General features: G+C 39.8%; 1 protein-coding gene across 2 annotated transcripts in view; it reads left to right on the top strand.

Annotated features, from left to right (window-relative positions):
- The window catches only part of LOC126237220 (uncharacterized), a 547235-nt gene that overhangs the window by 489898 nt on the left and 35173 nt on the right, over positions 1–22164 (top strand). For both annotated transcript variants that reach the window (XM_049947108.1, XM_049947107.1), the window contains one exon: positions 15313–16395. In XM_049947108.1, the coding sequence (XP_049803065.1) occupies positions 15313–16395 (1083 nt within the window). The remainder of the gene's footprint in view (positions 1–15312; positions 16396–22164) is intronic.

The raw sequence follows: 22164 nt of genomic DNA, 5'->3' as shown, positions 1-22164 counted from the left end.
GACTACGATTTCACTGGACTCAAACATGTCATGACTGGATCTTGCAGCTTTAATTTCTAAATCACTTTTGCTTTCATCCCAATTCATTTTGTTAACAAGCACAAGAGTTCACAAATTAACTTCAAAAATAGTCTGTACTTATATTTCCTTTTTGATGTCCTGGTTGTAGTTGCGAAGTCCTCTTCACTTTCATCCGATCTAGTCCATCATTATTGGTAGTACATGATCACTGCTGGACTACCTTCAGCTTTTGCTCCATGTCATACAAAAATTTATTCATATATAAATTTTAAAAATCAATGAAATAAAACACTTTCTGCAACAGACGAAACTTCATTATTAGTCAATTAATCCTGGATGATGCCCCACACTTGTAATCTCCCCCCTGCTTCCTAATTTCTGCAAAGTCTTTCCTGAAGATTTGGGAGGAGTAAGATTACAATAAACCTTTTGTTTACTTATCTTTCCTTGCAGAGTTGGCCTCAGTTTATGTCTAGGGGTCTGATTCTTGAAGCTCAAATTCTCACATTGTAGGTTCTCTTGGTTGAATTGATCTAAATAATTTTGAAGATTGTTGGTGGAGAATTTTTGTTTTTACATTAGTATATTTTATCACATTTTAATATGTCATACAGTCTTTTGAATTTTCACATTAACAAAGCCGAAATTACATTATTCACCCAAAATACAAAAATATGTCCGATCACATCAAAGGCTTGCTTACTACTGTCTCACTCAGAGGAAATAACAGTATTCCAAAGGGCTTACAATTTTTCTTGAGAAATGAATTTCTGTTAATTTTGATTATTATTTCATAAATGAATCCAGAAATAAACATAGTAAATAGTACTAGATTGCATAATTAATAATAGAAATTTTAAGTGTGACATTAAGAGATACACTGTGGTCAAAACTATCTAGACACCCTCCAAAACATACATTTTTCATATTAGGTACATTTTGCTGCCAGGTACTCCACATCAATGACCTCAGTAGTCATTGGACATAATGAGAGAGTGGAATGGGGCACATTGCGGAACTCACGGATGTCAAACATGGTCAGGTGATTGGGTGTCACTTGTCATACATCTGTAAATGAGATTTCCACACTCCTAAACATCCCTAGGTCCATTGTTTCCAATGCAGTAGTGAAGTGGAAATGTGAAGGGGGACACAAAAGCGTACAGGCCGACCTTGTCTGTTGACTGACAGACTGCTCTTCAGATGAAGAGGGTTGTAATGTGTAGTGGGCAGACATCTATCCAGACCATCACACAGGAATTCCAAACTGCATCAGGATCCACTACAAATACTGACAGGTGGGAGGTGAGAACTTGGATTTCATGGTCGAATGGCTGCTCATACCCCACATAGCACGCCGGTAAATGCCAAATGGTGCCTCACTTGTTGTAAGGAGCGTAAACATCAGATGATTGAACAGTGGAAAAATGTTGTGTGGAGTGATGAATCACAGTACACAATGTGGTGATTTGATGGCAGGGTGTGGGTATGGCAAATGGCTGGTGAGTCATCTGCTAGCGTGTGGTAGTGCCAACAGTAAAACTCGGAGGCAGTGGTGTTATGGTGAAATTATGTTTTTCATGTTGTTTTGTGTGGCACTAATGCAGCACAAGTCTACATTGATGTTTTAAGTAATGCTTCCCACTGTTGAAGAGTAATTTGGAGATGGCAGTTGCATCCTTCAACATGATCAAATACCTGTTCATAATGCATGGCCTGTGGCGGAGTGGTTACACGACAGTAACGTCCCTGTAATGGACTGGCCTGCACAGAGTCCTCACCTGAATCCTGTAGACACCCTTTGGGATGTTTTGGAACGCTGACTTCATTGATTCCTCTCCTCGGTGCAGCACTCTGTAAAGAATGGGCTGCCATTCCCCAAGTAACCTTCCATCAACTGATTGTGGACATATGCCTGTGAGAGTGGAAGCTGTCATCAAGGCCAAGGGTGAGCCAAGACCATATTGAATTCCAGCATTACTGATGAAGGGCACCACAAACTTTTAAGTCATTTTCAGCCAGTTGTCCAGATACTTTTGATCATAGTGTAGTACTTATCGATTGTAACATCAAAAATAAAGTAATTCCTTTTCATAAATTTTATCTTAAAATAACGTATTGTGTATAAAATTATATGAATTTTTTCAGAAAAACAGCTGAGATAAATTGACGTGTCTAAAATTTGAAAAATATTACTGTATCAACTACTGTTGAGGAAAAGTAATGCTAGAGTAGGATGTGCTGTTATGTGTTAATTTCTACTTATTATGATGTTCGTTGAATATTCTCAGGTGACAGCTGCCTAGAATGTTTGAGTGGTTTGATACACACAAAATCAGTTTGTTGTATATAGTTTTATACCAAGCTATGTAAACTATTTTCATATGTGCCCAAGTGGTGTGCAAGGTCTTACACACTTGTCACCTGAGAATATTTAGTGAAGTGTTAGTGGAAATTAAAGCACTTGGTAACAGCAGTTAGGCAGTGTTTCCCATTTACTACAGGGGTAGAAAACCTCAATGTAAGTATATATGAAGAAGGAATTTCCACATTTATAAAGGGATACGAATGTGTAGAAATAAGGGGGTAGGGCAAAAATAAAGGGTCATGCATGCTTAAACATGAATTCAGATCCTAGCCAAACCTTCACGTTACACTGTTATATTTGACCACAAGTAGCACCTGTGCAGCTGTGTGGGATTAGCTGAGCAGTCTAAGGCGCTGCAGTCGTGGACTGTTCGGTTGGTCCCGGCGAAGGTTCAAGTCCTCCCTTGGGCATGGGTGTGTGTGTTTTAATTTAGGTTAATTTAGTGTGTAAGCTTAGGGGCTGATGACCTTATGAGTTAAGTCCCATAATATTTCACACACATTTGAACATTTGAGCTCCTGTGCAGTTTCCTCAGTATGTTGTCAGTCATGATCAGGATGCTGTTGTGTGTAATCATGAGTGCATTGTGCTGTAGCTAAGTGAATTCAAAAGTTGACGAACTGTTAGTGCTTGTATGATAGGTGCTTCCTCAACCAAGATAACCTAAGTGTTTGGTGTTTGGAGAGGCATTGTATTGAAGATTTGTACCACATACAATGAAAACAGAAACATTGTCTCTTAAGTTACAAAGTAGACAAAAATGTGTGTTGAGTGATCATGACAGATTCATTGATGATGATTGTACCAAAAATGAGTGTATGATACCTACAAAAGTCACTGTGGAACTAAATGTTGCACTCATGAATCCTGTCCACACCAAAATACATGAAGGAAGCCCCAGAAACAGGTGACTGCCAGATGAGATGGAATCCCAAAACCATTCATCAGTGATGCAAATGCCTGTAACAGGAAAACATGGTGCCGAAGCCATAAAACCTGGACTATGGGCCAGTGGAAGAATAGCTTTTGCTCAGATGAGTCTTTGTTTCACACAGTTTCCAACTTCTGTCCAACTTTGTGCCAGGAATGCAACATGGTGGGTGCTTGGTGATTATTTAGGCAGCCATGTCATGCTATTCAATCACAATTCCCAATTAAGTGCCAGGTGGAGGTTCATTGAACTACCTTCAAGCTATTTCTCTGCTGTTCTACTCCCGGAAGGTGTGCAGGGAAAGCACACTTAAAGCTTTCTGTGCAAGCTCTGATTTCTTATGATCATTTCTCCTTATGTAGGTGGGCACCAAAGAAAAATTTTTGCATTCAGAGGAGGAAATTGATGATTAAAATTTCATGAGAAGGTCCTGCCACAATGAGGAATGCCTTTAATGATTTCCACCACAATCCACATCATATATTCATGGTGCTCTCTCTCCTGGTTTGCAATAATTCAATAGGAGCTGCCCTTCTTTGAATTGTTTTAATGTCCTCCCTCAATCCTATCTAATGTGGATTCCACATTTTACAGCGATATCCAGAAGAAAATGGACAATCATAGTATAGGCAGTCACTTTAAAGTATTTGTGGCAGCTTGTAAGGGTTCTGTCAATTTGTATTGTCTGCCTCCTTAGATGTGTGGTCAGCACATCTGACTGCCATGCAGAGAACCGGATTCAATTCCCGACCAGGTCAGAGATTTTCTTCACTGAGGGACTGGGTGTTGTTGTCCCCCATCATTTCATCATTGACAAGCAAGTATCCCAATGTGGTGTCAACTGAAATGGCTTGCAACTCAGCAGCCAAACTTCCAAAGTCAGGGACTCCCAGCCATTGGTGCCATACAATAAATTCATTTCAATAAATAGTATGTCTTTAGTTTGCCTTCCACACAATATTATCTGTGATCATTCCAGTTTAAGTTACTTGTAATTGTAATCCATAAGTATTTAGTTGAATACACTGCCTGTAGATTTGTGTGATTTATTGTGTAAGTTTGTTCCCCAATGGTGGTACTGTGTTCAAATATGATAGGGCTCCTGTTCACAGAGCTCGAAACATCCAGAACAGGTTCTGTGTGCACGAGAATGAATTGTCGCATCTCCACGGTCCACCAGTTGCCAGATCTCAATATTGTGGAGTCTTTGTAATCTATTTTGGAGAGGAGGATGTGTGATAGCTGCCCACCTCCTTCATCACTACCTAAACTTGCCATTATTTTTTGGGAAGTAATGGATGATAGTCTTGAAAATCATACAGGAGCTGTAGTTCTCCATTCAGAGATGAGTGGAAGCTGTTTTGAAGTCAAATGGTTTTCACACACTGTATTAGGCATGGTAACGTTGTTTTTGATGCTTCAAAATTTTTATTCATACCCTGTAAGTAAATTCTGGATAGATCAGCATGGAGAAGCATATAAAGGGGTACAAATAAAAAGAAAAACAGTTCCATCGGCAGAGTTAGTGTAGTAAGATTTCTGCCACTAGGAATGTATAGCGCAACTCATTGACAGTTCAGTGCTGCGTGTGTTGTTGACCTGGGCTGTTCTGTTCATCTGCAGTGATTGTTTCTGCTAGTGCTGCTTTTCTTTCTACTCATTAAAATTGCTGCTGAAACTGTTATAATGTTGATAACAGCTTACCAAGATAATGCTATGGGAAAAACTCGAGTGTATGAGTGGTTTGCTAGGTTTAAAAATGGAGACTTGCCGACTGAGGACAAACCTCATTCTGGTTGTCCGTAAACTATCTGAACCAACAAAAATATTGAAAAAATTAGAAAGCTTGTGCTCACAGATCATCAACAGACAATTGATAAACTGATTTGTGATTATCTTGAAGCTCAGTTCAGTGAATTTTAAGATTTGGGCAGACAGGAGACTGACTCTTCCACCATGACAACGCACCTGCGCACACACACAGCCATCTCTGTTAGTTTTTGGTGGAAAAATGACATGGTTCGACCACCCCATGTGCCTTACCTTTTTGCCTTACCTTTTTGCCTTACCTTTTTGCCTTACCTTTTTGCCTTACCTTTTTGCCTTACCTTTTTGCCTTACCTTTTTGCCTTACCTTTTTGCCTTACCTTTTTGCCTTACCTTTTTGCCTTACCTTTTTGCCTTACCTTTTTGCCTTACCTTTTTGCCTTACCTTTTTGCCTTACCTTTTTGCCTTACCTTTTTGCCTTACCTTTTTGCCTTACCTTTTTGCCTTACCTTTTTGCCTTACCTTTTTGCCTTACCTTTTTGCCTTACCTTTTTGCCTTACCTTTTTGCCTTACCTTTTTGCCTTACCTTTTTGCCTTACCTTTTTGCCTTACCTTTTTGCCTTACCTTTTTGCCTTACCTTTTTGCCTTACCTTTTTGCCTTACCTTTTTGCCTTACCTTTTTGCCTTACCTTTTTGCCTTACCTTTTTGCCTTACCTTTTTGCCTTACCTTTTTGCCTTACCTTTTTGCCTTACCTTTTTGCCTTACCTTTTTGCCTTACCTTTTTGCCTTACCTTTTTGCCTTACCTTTTTGCCTTACCTTTTTGCCTTACCTTTTTGCCTTACCTTTTTGCCTTACCTTTTTGCCTTACCTTTTTGCCTTACCTTTTTGCCTTACCTTTTTGCCTTACCTTTTTGCCTTACCTTTTTGCCTTACCTTTTTGCCTTACCTTTTTGCCTTACCTTTTTGCCTTACCTTTTTGCCTTACCTTTTTGCCTTACCTTTTTGCCTTACCTTTTTGCCGTACCTTTTTGCCGTACCTTTTTGCCGTACCTTTTTGCCGTACCTTTTTGCCGTACCTTTTTGCCGTACCTTTTTGCCGTACCTTTTTGCCGTACCTTTTTGCCGTACCTTTTTGCCGTACCTTTTTGCCGTACCTTTTTGCCGTACCTTTTTGCCGTACCTTTTTGCCGTACCTTTTTGCCGTACCTTTTTGCCGTACCTTTTTGCCGTACCTTTTTGCCGTACCTTTTTGCCGTACCTTTTTGCCGTACCTTTTTGCCGTACCTTTTTGCCGTACCTTTTTGCCGTACCTTTTTGCCGTACCTTTTTGCCGTACCTTTTTGCCGTACCTTTTTGCCGTACCTTTTTGCCGTACCTTTTTGCCGTACCTTTTTGCCGTACCTTTTTGCCGTACCTTTTTGCCGTACCTTTTTGCCGTACCTTTTTGCCGTACCTTTTTGCCGTACCTTTTTGCCGTACCTTTTTGCCGTACCTTTTTGCCGTACCTTTTTGCCGTACCTTTTTGCCGTACCTTTTTGCCGTACCTTTTTGCCGTACCTTTTTGCCGTACCTTTTTGCCGTACCTTTTTGCCGTACCTTTTTGCCGTACCTTTTTGCCGTACCTTTTTGCCGTACCTTTTTGCCGTACCTTTTTGCCGTACCTTTTTGCCGTACCTTTTTGCCGTACCTTTTTGCCGTACCTTTTTGCCGTACCTTTTTGCCGTACCTTTTTGCCGTACCTTTTTGCCGTACCTTTTTGCCGTACCTTTTTGCCGTACCTTTTTGCCGTACCTTTTTGCCGTACCTTTTTGCCGTACCTTTTTGCCGTACCTTTTTGCCGTACCTTTTTGCCGTACCTTTTTGCCGTACCTTTTTGCCGTACCTTTTTGCCGTACCTTTTTGCCGTACCTTTTTGCCGTACCTTTTTGCCGTACCTTTTTGCCGTACCTTTTTGCCGTACCTTTTTGCCGTACCTTTTTGCCGTACCTTTTTGCCGTACCTTTTTGCCGTACCTTTTTGCCGTACCTTTTTGCCGTACCTTTTTGCCGTACCTTTTTGCCGTACCTTTTTGCCGTACCTTTTTGCCGTACCTTTTTGCCGTACCTTTTTGCCGTACCTTTTTGCCGTACCTTTTTGCCGTACCTTTTTGCCGTACCTTTTTGCCGTACCTTTTTGCCGTACCTTTTTGCCGTACCTTTTTGCCGTACCTTTTTGCCGTACCTTTTTGCCGTACCTTTTTGCCGTACCTTTTTGCCGTACCTTTTTGCCGTACCTTTTTGCCGTACCTTTTTGCCGTACCTTTTTGCCGTACCTTTTTGCCGTACCTTTTTGCCGTACCTTTTTGCCGTACCTTTTTGCCGTACCTTTTTGCCGTACCTTTTTGCCGTACCTTTTTGCCGTACCTTTTTGCCGTACCTTTTTGCCGTACCTTTTTGCCGTACCTTTTTGCCGTACCTTTTTGCCGTACCTTTTTGCCGTACCTTTTTGCCGTACCTTTTTGCCGTACCTTTTTGCCGTACCTTTTTGCCGTACCTTTTTGCCGTACCTTTTTGCCGTACCTTTTTGCCGTACCTTTTTGCCGTACCTTTTTGCCGTACCTTTCCCTTATTTCCAAGCGTGAAGTGGGAATGAAAGGACACCAAATTGACAACACTAAAGACCTCAAAAAAAAGAGGGAGGAGCTGTCAGCCATTTCTGAAGATGACTACAAAAAATGTTTCAAACAGTAGAAGTGCCAATGGACAAATGTTTGTCATAATGGAGAGCATTTTGTAGGGGATAATGTTCTTTTGGAAACAATTTGAAAATATATGGCTTTTAAAAAATATATTTTTAGCCTCTTGTATGCTCATGAGTTGCTGTTTTGAAATGTAATATTTGTGATTGTTGTTGTATACAGGTCTCCCAATGGGTATCTGGGAAATTTCCATGAAAAATTTTGATTAATTATTGTGCTATGTCAGATGGAAGGAAGTGGTTATTATGCTTGTTATTTTAATGCAAATTTCTCGAAGGGATCTGACAGCAAAAGTGATAAAGATTGCTTTTGGCCACTTTTAATTTGGCATTCGTCATAAATTTCCTGACAGAAGTTGTTAAATATATTAGTACCCTTGAAGGTAAAGCATTAATTCAGCAAGCAGAAATTTATACACAGTTGTGTCTGGTTTAAATGGATTTTCAGATCACTATGCACAATCAGTCGCATTATATAATTTTGCTCCATGAACAGCTCAGAAACACTCTAAGAAAACGGTGAGACTGATTGACAAAACTATTAAAGGCTTTAAAGAATGCTCAAAAGTTGACTGGGGTGATACTTAAGTGACCATAATGTTAACTCTAAATTCAACATAAGGCTTGATGAGTTTGTTTTCATTTTTGAAAGTTTGCCTGAAAAGATAGTAAATTGTGATATAAAATCATTAAAGAAACTTTGAATCACTGCAGCTATTGTTAAAGACGTGTAAGAAATACCCAGAACAAGTAAGTATCGAGAAATACTTCATTATAAATGGTACTGTAATGTACTAAGAAAAGTTGTAAGAAAATCCATGCACATGTGTATCTTCCCTGTAATTGACAATTCTGATAATAAAATAAAATCAATATGAAATGTTGTTAAGAGAGACAGGGAAAGAAGTAATAGGTGACATTCATTCTGTTAAAGAGAATGAAAGCATTGTAAAAAAAAGTGTAGCAGATATTTTTGATAATTACTTTGCAAAATTAGGTGAGAAAATAGGTTCAAATAGTTCAGAATAGAGAGCAAAACAGTACAGTGCATAAGAAATTTAGAAATCTTGCGTCATTAACCCAGGGTTTTTCCAGAAAATTTGGAATATGCAATTGTTAGGGCCTCTTTATAAAAAGACTGGCTCCACAGATGTCAAGAATTCCCACCCAGTGTCATCTCTCATAACATTTTCTAAAAGTTTGAGAAGCTAATGTACTAGTGTCACCACACACAACTATGTAGTAATGGAATACTTATCAAAACACTGTTTGGAATTGAAGGGGGCATTCTATTGAATTTGCTGTTTATACCTTTACTGAGCACATAATGAAATCTGTAAATGATTAAATATCACTGAGATATTCTGTGACTTACCAAAAGCATTTGATGGTTTCCACATAATGTACTGTTAGGGAAGTTAAGTTTTTCATTAAGCACATAGTTCAGCACATGCCTGGATAATGGCCAACTTTGGGGCTATAGAAGTTAAAATATTTAGCATATTTTCACTCTGCTGTCTTATGGGATGATGATCTGGCATAACGCCTTGCTTAGTCAAAAGTATATATTCATTGCCCAAAAGAAAATAATTAGAATTATGTGTGAAGTTCACACAAGTACATGTTGCAAGTATTTCTTTAAGCAGCTGGGAATATTAACCACAGCTTCACATCATATTTACTCACTTAAAACAAACTCATCAACAATCTAAGTTTAAGTGTAACAGTATTCACAGGTATAACATTAGAACAAAAAATTACATGCCTTAATCTTTAATTAAACTAACTTTGGCAAGAAATGGGTGAATTATGCAACTACAAAACTTCCATATGCTTCCCATGGAAATGAAATGTTTGACAGATACATGTTTTCAAATATAGATTAATTGTTGCTTCTTATCAACTCTTTCTATACCATAAAGGAATTCTCAAGCAGATAAGTCATTAAAAATGGTAAATCACTAGCATGCAGCCATATAAATTTTTTATATTTTTGTTTAGTTTTGTGTGTGATCTGTGTCTACTGTCGACACATTCAACAACATAATTTCCTCACTATCATAAAATGAAACTGGTAATGCGCATGGGGCACATTGATTAGAATTCCAGTGAGCCTCAAAACCACTGGGCTTAATTCAAAAAACAGAAATCCAAGAAGGTATTACAAAGCATACTCTGGATAGAATTTTATTAAGGGCAGCACAACCAATGGGTAGTAGAGATTGTTTAGAATTGAGATCTCATAAAAGATTCTTTCATTTTTCCTTCATGTTGGGTGGTGGTGGTGGTGGTGGTGGTGGTGGTGGTGGTGGTGGAATATTGAATATACACACAAGAAAAACATGGTCGCTGCTCCATTAGGTAGGAATGCTTTGATGTTTTTAGACAAATTGGTGTTTAACTTTCTGCCAACAATGTGATTAGAGACAGAGCAGATGATCGTGTAACATGTTTGAGGAAGAAAAGCATTACCATTCTCACTAGACCCTCAGACACACAGGTAGATTCTGTGTTCCTTCTGCTACAGAAGTTTTATGGATTATTGGACAAACTGTGTGACTGGATTGAAGATTTTCTAACAAACAGAATACAGCTTGTCATTCTCAATGAAGGGCAGTCTTCAGATGCAAAAGCAACTTCGATCATACCCTGAGGAGTGGTAAAACACCATTACTTTTTTCATAATGTTTATAAAGGAGCAAATTGATAATGTAAAAAATTCCATGAGGCTTTTCCTGGCTGATGCTTTGTATATAGAGAAGTCACCGTGCTGGAGTACTGTAGTGAAATGCAGGAAGCCACACTGGATTGTGGAGGGAGTGGCAATTGATCCTAATCATAAAGGAAACGTACTGCTGCTACATAGACAGAAAGACCTGTTGTCTGTCTAAATGACTCCAGAACAATTACCTTCCCACCCAAACAAGGCTTACAGCTCTTTTGTGGGTATGTGTGTGACGTTCATGGGGCCCCGAGCTATTGCAGCTTCTCTTCTCTCCTGGGCTGCATTCCCTTCCCCATATCCATTCATTCCCATCCTAGCTCCTCCCCCTTTCTCCCTTCTTCCCTTTGTCGACCCAGTTATTTCCTGGGTTCTGTTATTCCTTTCCGGTCTTGTCTTGTATTTCCATTCTCCGTTTTTGGCTTTTTTTTCTGGTCCTCTTTAGCATTTGATCTCCCTTTCTAAATTCTTTGTGTAGTGTGAGCAATCTGGGGAAGAACTCCCTTCCTAGCATTTACGGAATGTGTTGCACTTCTCCCCCTCTTCCCTCCCAACTCTAGCCTCTGCACCTCCCCCTCCCCCTCCCCCTCACAAAGTTACCATCACAGTAGCCAGTCTGTGTGGGTGTGCTTGTTATGTACCCATCTGCCTCAGTCACCTGACAACACAGGTATCACACTTGGGGTACTTCAGCTGTCACTGCCTCCTGTATCCTTAGGAGATGTTGCTCATCTTTTTTGTGCATTGGAAGTCCCAGCAACAAACTGTGCCAGGTGGCCCTCACTGCTGCTGGGTGGTGCCCACAGAGTGAGCCCCTGCTTGGAGGCTTGGTACCAGGTTGCACAATATTTGCATGAAGTGTGCTAAGCTGCATACTTCTTTTTTTTTTTTTTTTTTTTTCTCCCCCTCCCTTCAGATATGAATTGTTCTCTCTCTCTCTCTCTCTCTCTCTCTCTCTCTCTCTCTCTCTCTCCAGATATGAATTGTTCTCTCTCTCTCTCTCTCTCTCTCTCTCTCTCTCTCCAGATATGAATTGTTCTCTCTCTCTCTCTCTCTCTCTCTCTCTCCAGATATGAATTGTTCTCTCTCTCTCTCTCTCTCTCTCTCTCTCTCTCTCTCTCTCTCTCTCTCTCTATTCCTGATTTTGCTTCCTCAGCCTTCTACTCCCCTGGAGGTGGGTCCAGGCCCACTGGCTTAGGGCAAAACCCTTTCCCCATTACTTTGTTTGTTCTAGGACAGATGGAGAGACATTTGCCGCTACTAAACTGCTCATTTTTGTAGAACGCATTGAAGGTAAGTTCGATTTAGTTGATTCCATTAGTAAGATGTGATCTGGTTCCTCATTGATTGAAATCTCATCTGCCAGTCAACAATGTAGGAAAAGAAATATTGCTACTTACCATAAAGAAGACACTTCAAGTTGCAGACAGGCACAATTAAGACACTTGCATAACTCTTTAGGCCACAGCCTTTACCAGTAAAGAGGCACACCTCACTCACACAGTCTCTTCATTAAAATTAAGGAACTCCAGGCTAATATGGAATGACAGGGCATTCATTTTGTTAAACATACAAAGAAAGAGCACAAAGACAAGTGCACAATTATTGGCACCCAGTCCTTCAAATCTGGTGTACACACAGTTGGCTACCTCCTTGTACATTCATCTGTCTGGAAGGACCCATGATCACACAAACACCAAAAAAGTGCTTGAAATGTTGTGTGATATGGTTGGTGTTTGTGAGGGTAATTGTTTTCGTATAGCCGTGCTGCCTCTTGACTGTTTCCATCTGCTTGACCATACACAAACACCATCTCTGCTTGTTCCTGACTATAATGCAGGACCGTTATGCTATTTATTGTATGCTACATCAATCATGCGGCATGCAACACACAAGAAACACATGGCATGTGGCAACAATGTACTTCCAGACACACATTCGTTGTTGTTGTTGTTGTTGTTGTTGTTGTTGTTGTTGTTTTCAGTCCTAAGACTGGTTTGATGCAGCTCTCCATGCTACTCTATCCTGTGCAACCTTCATCTCCCAGTAACGACTGCAAACTACATCCTTCTGAATCTGCTTAGTGTATTCATCTCTTGGTCTCCCTCTACGATTTTTACTTCCCACGCTGCCCTCCAATACTAAACAGAACATGTCCTACCAACCAAGCCCTTCTTCTAGTCAAGTTGTGCCACAAATTTCTCTTCTCTCCAATTCTATTCAATACCTCCTCATTAGTTATGTGATCTACCCATCTAATCTTTGGCATTCTTCTGTAGTGCCACATTTCGAAAGCTTCTATTCTCTTCTTGTCTAAACTATGTATTGTCCACGTTTCACTTCCATACATGCCTACACTCCATACAAATACTTTCAGAAACGACTTCCTGACACATTCATCAGAATCTTTTTTCCTCCTTTTCCAATCAGGAACATGTTTCTGCAGCTTGTTGGTTTTAGGAATGTGTGTGTGTGTGTGTGTGTGTGTGTGTGTGTGTGTGTGTGTGTGTGTGTGTGTGTGTGTGTGTGTGTGATCCCTTTATACCTGAGCCTCAGTTCTTTTCCATGATCCTCTCCAGAGCAAAATATTTAAAGTTTTTCATTGAGTTACTGCCTCTTTATCTAGTTCCCTAAACATAAAAATCATTTTACTTGTTTTAGTTGTCTTTTGTACATTGATAAGCATTGCTGCAGCTGCATCAAGGCCACTGATAAGATTCAATATGGACAGTGTCAAAGAAGTCATATTTTTATGTTGCCATACATTTGTCATAAATGATCTTCAGAACTATCTGTTCTAGGCAGTTCTCAGAGAAGGAATTAGTAATGTTTAGCAGGACATGTAGTCATGCCTACCCCATTCAAAATTGTAATTTTCCCAGTTGATTGTTTGATTAGTTACTTCTGATAAGTTTATCTGGGAAACTTATGTAGTAGGGAATTTAGGTTTTCTCTAAATCTTCTGGTTACATCTGGAGGAGTCTGGTGGTTGATAAAAGGATCAAATTATGATTGTGCTGGCTCTTGTCGCTGACTCTTGCCAAAACAGTCTTCCATTCATCTCCAATTTTTATGTTTGTGGGTTTGAGTTTCTTGTCCACAACAAATATTCCAGTTCCACTTAGCATTGGCCCACTCTTTTGATGTGAATTTAAATTTCTCCTCAGAAATCTCACAGTTGTCCATTTTAAGTTTTAACCAGATTTCTGTGCCTGGTATTGTGAGAGCTCCACAGCATTCTTAGAAATGCTTCAAACTCTGGCACTTTGTTGCGAATGCTTTGGTAATCACTAATATTTTACTACACCCACTGTCAGGGGGTATTTCTTTGGATATTATACAAGCACGTGCAAGTCTCTTACAGCTATTGTTATCTAGAGTGAACGGGGAGCTGCATCCTCTAAATAATCCATGTGTGCCCCCACACAGTCAGCCATGTGGTTTGTTACCCCCAAGGTGTGGTGCACACATGCATCCATTTAGGGAGACACTAACCTGTGGTATAATTCCAGGAAGGGTTCCTGGAAGTTGTGTACCCTTCAACAGTTTCAATGATGCCTCCAGGCATACATTCCTTGCTGCCATTTCCCTGCTGCCATTTCCCTAAGCAATATAATCTTTACCATGTGTTTGAACTACCAAGGGTACAGAGTATCTGTGGTGCACAACTTCCAGGAACCCTCTCAATACAATCATTTGCAGCTGTTTCCAATCACTCGAGTTTCCAGGGCGATTTTCAGCTGCTTGCTTACACCAGCCAACTCATCCCAAACTTGAGAACATCATTTGCAGTGGGGCTATGTTGTCTCTGGTGCCATGTTCTACAGAACAGTAAACAAAAAACTTCAAAATAAGCTTGCTGATTCTCTTTAATTTCCATGTCTTTTAAATGAAAACTATTACTAATTCCATTTAAGGGCTGAAGCAATTAATACACAAATTGAGATGATGATTAAGGTGACAGAAAAACCTGGGGTAAGTTACTTATTTCATGAAATGTGTGCACATACCACACAGTATTAAATCATTTCTCTTCCGTTAACTTATTATATCAAGTTCTTTAATGGGACCACAGCCTTGCATCCTTATACTGGCCCCAGACTCAACAGATGGCACAGTGTTGATTCCAGACAATGCCTATTGTTAGCAGTAGTTGAGCTGCAGTTCAAAGAGAACCAATGGTGGAAGAAAGTGTGCACTGCTGTGGCTAAGGTGAGTGGTATACTTGTGTGTTCTAGAGCAGTGTTTCACTGTTGTTATGATAAATGTCATAACCAGTTGGTTTGAATTTGATAGCCTTCAACAAAGTTTAACGGTAATTGACATGTTATATGTTTAAAGAGACTGTGCTCTCATCAGATTGACTCATTCCAGTATGTTTTTGTTTATGAATATAACAATTGTGTTGTTAAGAATTACTAGTATTTTGACCATGTGTGAGTGTCCAGTATTGGCAACCTGATGAGAGCATTATCTCCCAAAATGATTTGCTGCAATGTTTGAAGTACATTAATAATTGCCTACTAGACAAGTCTTCTGAAAGGCATAAAACTGTTATTTTATTTACACCCAAAATATGTTTTTACTACTTCAAACATAATTGGCTTTTTGTCAATAAGGAGAATGAATAGCAAAATTTAAACAGTTGCCAGAAGCTTCTATAGGTGTGATGAAAATACTAAATGCAACTAATATTCAGTTTTATGCAAAACTCATTTTGCCGCAGTTAAGTACCCATGGGATATTTATTTTCTGTTGCAGGGTACTTCCACGCCAACACAACTGCACAGTAGGACTCCACACACAGAGTCTCAGAAGAGTTCATTGTCTGCCCCACATCAGAAGTCTCGTATGGAAAAAAAAATACTCAGTGATTTTATGCCTGATGGTAAGTTTAATCAAAAGAATGACTCCCCCAGAAAGAGCCACAAGGTGGCTACTTCAAATAATGTTGGAAAAAAGGCTGCTGAGGGAACAAAATCATCCAGACATGCTGAGTTAATATTGCCAACCAAACAACGTGAGAGCGGCAGCACACTGCCTACAGCAAGAAAAGAGAAGCTGAAAATAAATGTTCCACAACCGACAAATAATAGCAACAGGTGTGGCAAAGACAATATTGGACATACTGTACCTGAACTAATGGCTGATAAAAGCACGAAAAGATTGGAACATTCCAGGGAAAGCTATGCTCCAACTGTCAAATTTCCGGTGCAAACAAGAACACAGCCTGAGGAATTAGACTTAAGAGCAGCATCAGTATTAGAACTCGGTGGAGAAAGGGACATCCCAGAGCCAACTAGCCCTGCATACTCGGACAATGATTGTAGTTTCATGACATATTCCAGTGATGGAATATCTGTCATTATAAGCAATGGTGGCTGTGTATTACATGATGAACCACATTCAATTGTGCCACATACAGCCAAGTCAGATCTGGAGAAATTGGGAAAAGCATTGTGTATTGAAATTCCAAAGCAAGACAATGAAACTGATGATGGTGTGAAGTCAGTGAAATCTATATCACCATTGTACACACCAGGGAGTACTTGCCCAGAACTAACTTTTTCTGGATCTCCTCCACTTCTCAACAGCTTGGATTCCATTAGCCCTGTGGACTCAGCATGGTCCTCAAGAACCTTGTCTCCAATCAGCTATGAATGCAATTCACCAGCTGTTCTCACCAAAACAGCCTCCACTGCTGCTACTTCCGGTAGTGTGGTCACTACTACTACTCCAACTACACCAATTTGCAGAAAGATCCCTTCCAGTAATAGTACAATCTCTCCAGCAAATGCAGATGACACTTGGCTGTGGCTTCCTGCTATCATTCCACCATTGACGGTAAGTGTTAGTATTGCAGTAAATACGAAAAGGTAGGTTGTGTGTGTTTGATTACAGAAGTTTGTTGATTAACATCTACACTCTTTGAATCACTGTCAAGTGCATGACAGAGGGTATCTTCCACTGCACCAGTTATTAGGGCTTTTCACATTCCATTCACATACAGAGTGTGGGAAAGATGATTGTTTAAATGCTTCGGTGCATGATGTAACTACTCTAACCATATCCTCAAGATCCCTATGGGAGCAGTATACAGGGGGTTGTAGCATATTACTATAGCTATCATTTAAAGCTGGGTCTTGAAACTTTGTTGGTAGATTCCATCAGGATAGTGTCGACATATCTTAGTCTGTCAGGCCATTTGGTTCAATATATCATTGACACTCTTCCATGGGTCAGACAAACCTTTGACAATTTATCTGCCCTTCCCTGTATATGTTAAATACCCTCTGCCAGTCCTATTTGGTACTGGTCCCACACACTAGAGTAGCATTCAGGAATGGACCACACAAGTAGTTTGTAAGTGGTCTCCTTTGCAACCTGACTGCATTTCCCTAGTTTCCTATCAATAAACTGATGTCTGCTTCCTGATTTACCCACAACTGAGGCTACATGATTGTTCCACTGCATGTCCCTACTAAGGATTTTCAGAATTCATAGATTCCAGCTGTGACTCAATATTGTTATATTCATAGGATGCTATGGTTTTTGATTTTTTGTTTTGTGGAGTGGAAAATGCAGTGGAAAATGTTTAGTTTTTGAACATTTACAGCAAGTTGCCAGTCACTGCAACGCTTTGAAATGTTATCAAGGTCTGATTGAATATCTGAACAGCTTTGTTCAGGCTGTACTTTGTTGCAGATAACTGCATCATTTGCAGAAAGCCTGAGGTTACTATTAAGATTGTCTGAAATACCATTAATATTCATCATGAAAAGCAAGGGGCACCAGAAGGTACTTCTACATCTTTGTCACTATCCATCAAAGATAGCATACTGTCTACTCCTTATCAAGAAAACCTCATTGGAGTCACAAATTATACCTGTTAACTGATACAGTGATATTTTCAACAATAAGCATATGTGTTGCACTGAATTAAATGCATTTTGGAAATCGAGAAATATTGCATCTACCTGACTGCCTCAAGCCATGGCTTTCAGGATGTCATCTGAGAAAAGTGCAAGTTGGGTTTCACTTGATCTATGATCTTTGTCAAGGATATTGGATGGCAGTTTTGGATAACTTCTGCTACTTGTAATATAGACGGGTGTGACCTTTGCTTCCTTCCAGCTACTGGAAGTGATCCTTTGTTTGAGGAATCAAAGATTATAGGTGACAAAGGGCTCACTCATCTATGAATTGGGTATAGAATCTGATGGGGTCTCCATTGGACACTGGGTCTTTGTCCAGTTTTAATGATTTCAGATGCCACTGATACTAATACCTATTTCACTCGCCTCAGTTTAATCCTTGTGCTGCACAAGGATTAAACTGAGGCAATACTCGTGGGTTTTCCTTTGTAAAGGAATATTTGAAAACAGAGTTAAGCATTTCTGCTTTTGCTTTGCTACTCTCAATTTCGTTTCCTGACTTACGTTGGCGAGTGGACACTAACTAGAGTGCCATAGTGCCACTAATGTCCTTTACATATGACCAGAAGATCTTTTGGTCTTGTGAAAGATCTTTTGACAATATTCTGCTGTGGTCATTGAGGGCTTCATACATAGTTCTCTTGTTGCATTCAGCATATCTCTATCTACAGCCATATGATTTGTTTTACACCTGTTATGCAGTAGTCTCTTTCTTTAGGAGGTTCTCTACAGTGACTGTATACCATGGAGGATCTCATATTTTGAATAGTTCTGTTGGGTACCTACCTACCTATCCAGTTCATGGTAAACTATTCTATTAAACATGAACCTTGCTACTATTTGCTAAGTATGTATTACTTCAACTTTTCTTTGACCTGTCCAATATCAATTCTACAATTTATGCTGTATGGTAAAACTGGACCAATGGTAAATCAACCAACCAACCAATCATAGTTCCTCTACATGCTCCTGTCCTGACTAAATTTAAAGTCTCTCACAGGGATATAACACTACTGCTTCTCTGTCTAGTTTTCTGAACAGACTGAATGACTGTTTTAATTAGCCTTTGTACTTTTGTCTCCATTGTTGCTAAAACTACCTCCGTCACAGATACTGGTTTTAAGTGTCTTCCTCAAAGAGGTCAGGTCTGCTTATTGCTATTAGATCTAATGTATCTCCATCATGGGTGATATTCTAAACTACCTGCTCTAAGTAGTTTCCAGAGAAGGTGATAGCAATGTTTGACAGGATGTCGTATCACTCCCACCACTAACAAAACTGTAAGTTTCCCAGTTGATTATTAGATGGTTAACTCTCCACCAGTGATTGGGAATATAATACTACAGAACTGAGATTTTCTTAAAAGTTTTTAGTCACATCAGGAAGTGAGTCAGGTGGTTGATAGGACCCTATTATAAGTTTATGCCTACCCTTTGTACTGAGTCTTGCCCAAATAATCTGACATGCTGCTTGATTTCTGTCTTAATGGATCTAAGTTCTTGTCTGTCGTGACAAATAAATGCAGACAATACAGACTTCACAGTAACTCTGTCCCAAACACCAGTTTATTATGAGTTACATTATGTAAGAACTCATTAATTACAAAAATATTTGCAATGTCTGAAACTTCTCAAAAGTATCCTTTTCATCAAAGTACATAATGAAATTTGGGGACTGTTTGTTGAACAGGGATACTGTAGCTATGTTTATGAAAAGTAGAGTAGAGTCAAGTCCTGGTAATCATACAGTACACGAATAGTATATTCTGATGTAGGACAGGTCATTGTATAACAAAATATATTAAATTTGCATAAATTTCATTATTTCTACATTAAGTTATCACTGAGTTACAATATACAGAGCAAATATTGAACAAAAATAAAGAGTAGATATTTTAAAGCAGAAAGTGTTTACTGTACTGGCAGATTAATATTTGTATTACAGCAACACTTAAATGGTAAATCATTAAAGGTCTAGCAACATTTATATGATACATCACTAAGACACAAATCATTAGTGAGCTTCCTGAAGGAACTCATGGAGACTATAGAAGCAATGATGAGTCAGATTTGCCTTAGCAGTTGATTTGAAATTCGCCAGGTCATTTATTGATTTAATTTGTGGGGAAAGTTTATTATAAATAACTTTCCCATAATACAAGGTTCCTTTTTTATTCAGGGTGTTGTTGTTGTTTTGGTTGTGGTCTTCAGTCCTGAGACTGGTTTGATGCAGCTCTCCATGCTACTCTATCCTGAGCAAGCCTCATCATCTCCCAGTACCTACTGCAGCCTACATCCTTCTGAATCTGCTTAGTGTAATCATCTCTTGGTCTCCCTCTATGATTTTTACAACAGGGTGGTGTTGGTGGGCTCTAAATGAAAGTTTCCTTTTTACTTGGTGTTATAGGAGTGGATATTTTCGTTTTCTGGAAGAGAATGGGATTTTCCATTGAATATTTTTTCACAAACACGGTTATCTCATACACCCGTCAAGTTTAGGCTAATGACATAATACTACACAATATATAGTCTTCCTGGGAAACACAGGTTATGTATACAACTGATGATTTAATACTACACATTACATCAAAACACCTGCACAAGTTTTGATAAAATCATCATAAATACATTTAAACTGGGTCAAGTTATTGTTCCTAAGTTTTCAGAATGAATTTGTGACACACAATTTTACACAAAGACAAAGGAAATGCTGACAGCTGACTTATATACTTAAACATGTGAATTGCATGGGCTTCACAACTTACCTGGTTTTGCATCCCCCTTTACACTAGCATGCTAAACATGAACACTGCAGCTTCAGTATACCTCACAAAAATGTTAAGTGTAAAAATAAAGGAAAGAGAGCATGGAAAACCAATATGGCAGAGACACTGAGACTGCCCAAAACCTAGCACAGAAGTAGCCATCCCGTTTCAGGAGGGGGGTCATAAAGTATCAGCATGGAGGTAGCCCTCTGACCATGCAGAGTTTGCTCTGATGGTGCCTGAGCTTGAAAGCTCCCCCTGTATAACAGGGAGTGTGTACCAATCATGACTGGGCCACAGGGACTCTGAGCAATGGGTTACTGGGCAGGTACAGAGTGCATTTCATAAGTAATGCGACCAATTTGTTTCTGATGCAACGGTACACCACAGTTTGTAATCGGCTGGGCATAGTGGAGTGGGTATTAGCTTCAAAACGCATTTGACCCCATGGTGTTTCACCCCATGTTTCTGGCTGTCCTCGATTTGTTTTCAGGTTTGAAAGTGGTATGCACTGCCAGCTCAAAAGTTGGACTAATCGATTTTACCTATGCATATGCAAAGTGCAGTGAACTATGCTCCCTACCAAATGGATGCAGTGTCTTCACTTCTGAACTGGTGACAATCAAATGAGCCCTTACCCAAGCTTGTTCTTGCACTGGTAAGATGTTTCTGATCTGAAATGTCTCCCTAAGCAGCCTTCAGGCTATAGATCTGTGCTACCCTCATCATGCATTGGTCACAATTATCCAGAATCTTCTTTCTGACTGCAATCAAGCTGGATGGCCAGTTCTCTCTGTTAGGTCCCCAGACATGTTGGATTCTTAGGGAATGAATGTGCTGACCACTTGGCAAAGTTGGCTAGCTGGATGCCAATTTGGGAATGGGTTCCCAGAACTAGACCCTCGTCGACTCTGTGCCATCAATTGTTTGAGATCTGGAACTCACAATGGTCCGTCCTGAACTGCGCAAAGAAATTGATTGCAATTCAGGAGATGACAACCATGTGGCACTCTTCCATTGATACTTTTCATAAGGAATCCACTGCCTTCTGTCAGCTATGCATTTGCCACACTTGGCTGACCCATGGCCACATTCTCTGTGAGGACCTACATTACTGTTGATGCAGTGTCTGCTGATGGTAGCTCCTATCCTATTAGACTGCACTAATTTGGCTGCTTTTCAGTGATATGTTAACCTTTCTGACATGCTACCTCTGGTGCTGGTGGACGATGCCAAAGTGACTGACCTCGTTTTACATTTCACCTGGTCTCTGTGAGGTGGGGCACTTTAGCCTCGTAGGTTGCCCGAAGAGTTGGAAGACAACCCTAACCTGCTATGGCCCATGGAACTCACAGTGGACCTTGCTCTACAGGCTGGCCCCTACCCTTCCCACCTTCCTATTCTTCTCACATATTTTATGGTTATCATTTTTAATATTTTTGTCTTTCCTAAAATTGTATAATCCTGTCTGTACTGGTCATTTTCGTGGGATAATGGATAGTGAGGTAATGCTGGAGATATGCTGCATCTCCCACCACATACCATGTTCCAGGGACACCCAACTGCATTCTGGACAGAGCCAGCTTGCTTGCCTTGTCCCCTCTCATTCCCCCTCCTACTTATCTATGATTTTTCTCTCTGTCTTATTGTAGTGTGGTTACAATCAGGCTTTCCAGCATTTGCATTTTATATCCTTCCCCTGAGGATTATTCCTGGTTTGATACATATTTAATGAAGAGACTGATAACCTTGCAATTTAGTACATTAAACTCCTGTACCCAATCTGGTGTCAGTTTATTGGCAACTGATATTGATAGGGCATGCTTTACGTTAAGTCAGTTTTCGTCTTTTGGAGTAAAAAAGCAACCTGGTGTACATGGAACATTATTGATCAGTTTGTCAGGAGTAATCTTA

This window comes from Schistocerca nitens, chromosome 2, assembly GCF_023898315.1.
Source record: "Schistocerca nitens isolate TAMUIC-IGC-003100 chromosome 2, iqSchNite1.1, whole genome shotgun sequence".
In the NCBI taxonomy this organism is placed as follows: Eukaryota; Metazoa; Arthropoda; class Insecta; order Orthoptera; family Acrididae; genus Schistocerca; species Schistocerca nitens.
Note: the sequence above shows the minus strand (reverse complement) of the source record. Positions and strands in the feature narration are given on the sequence as shown.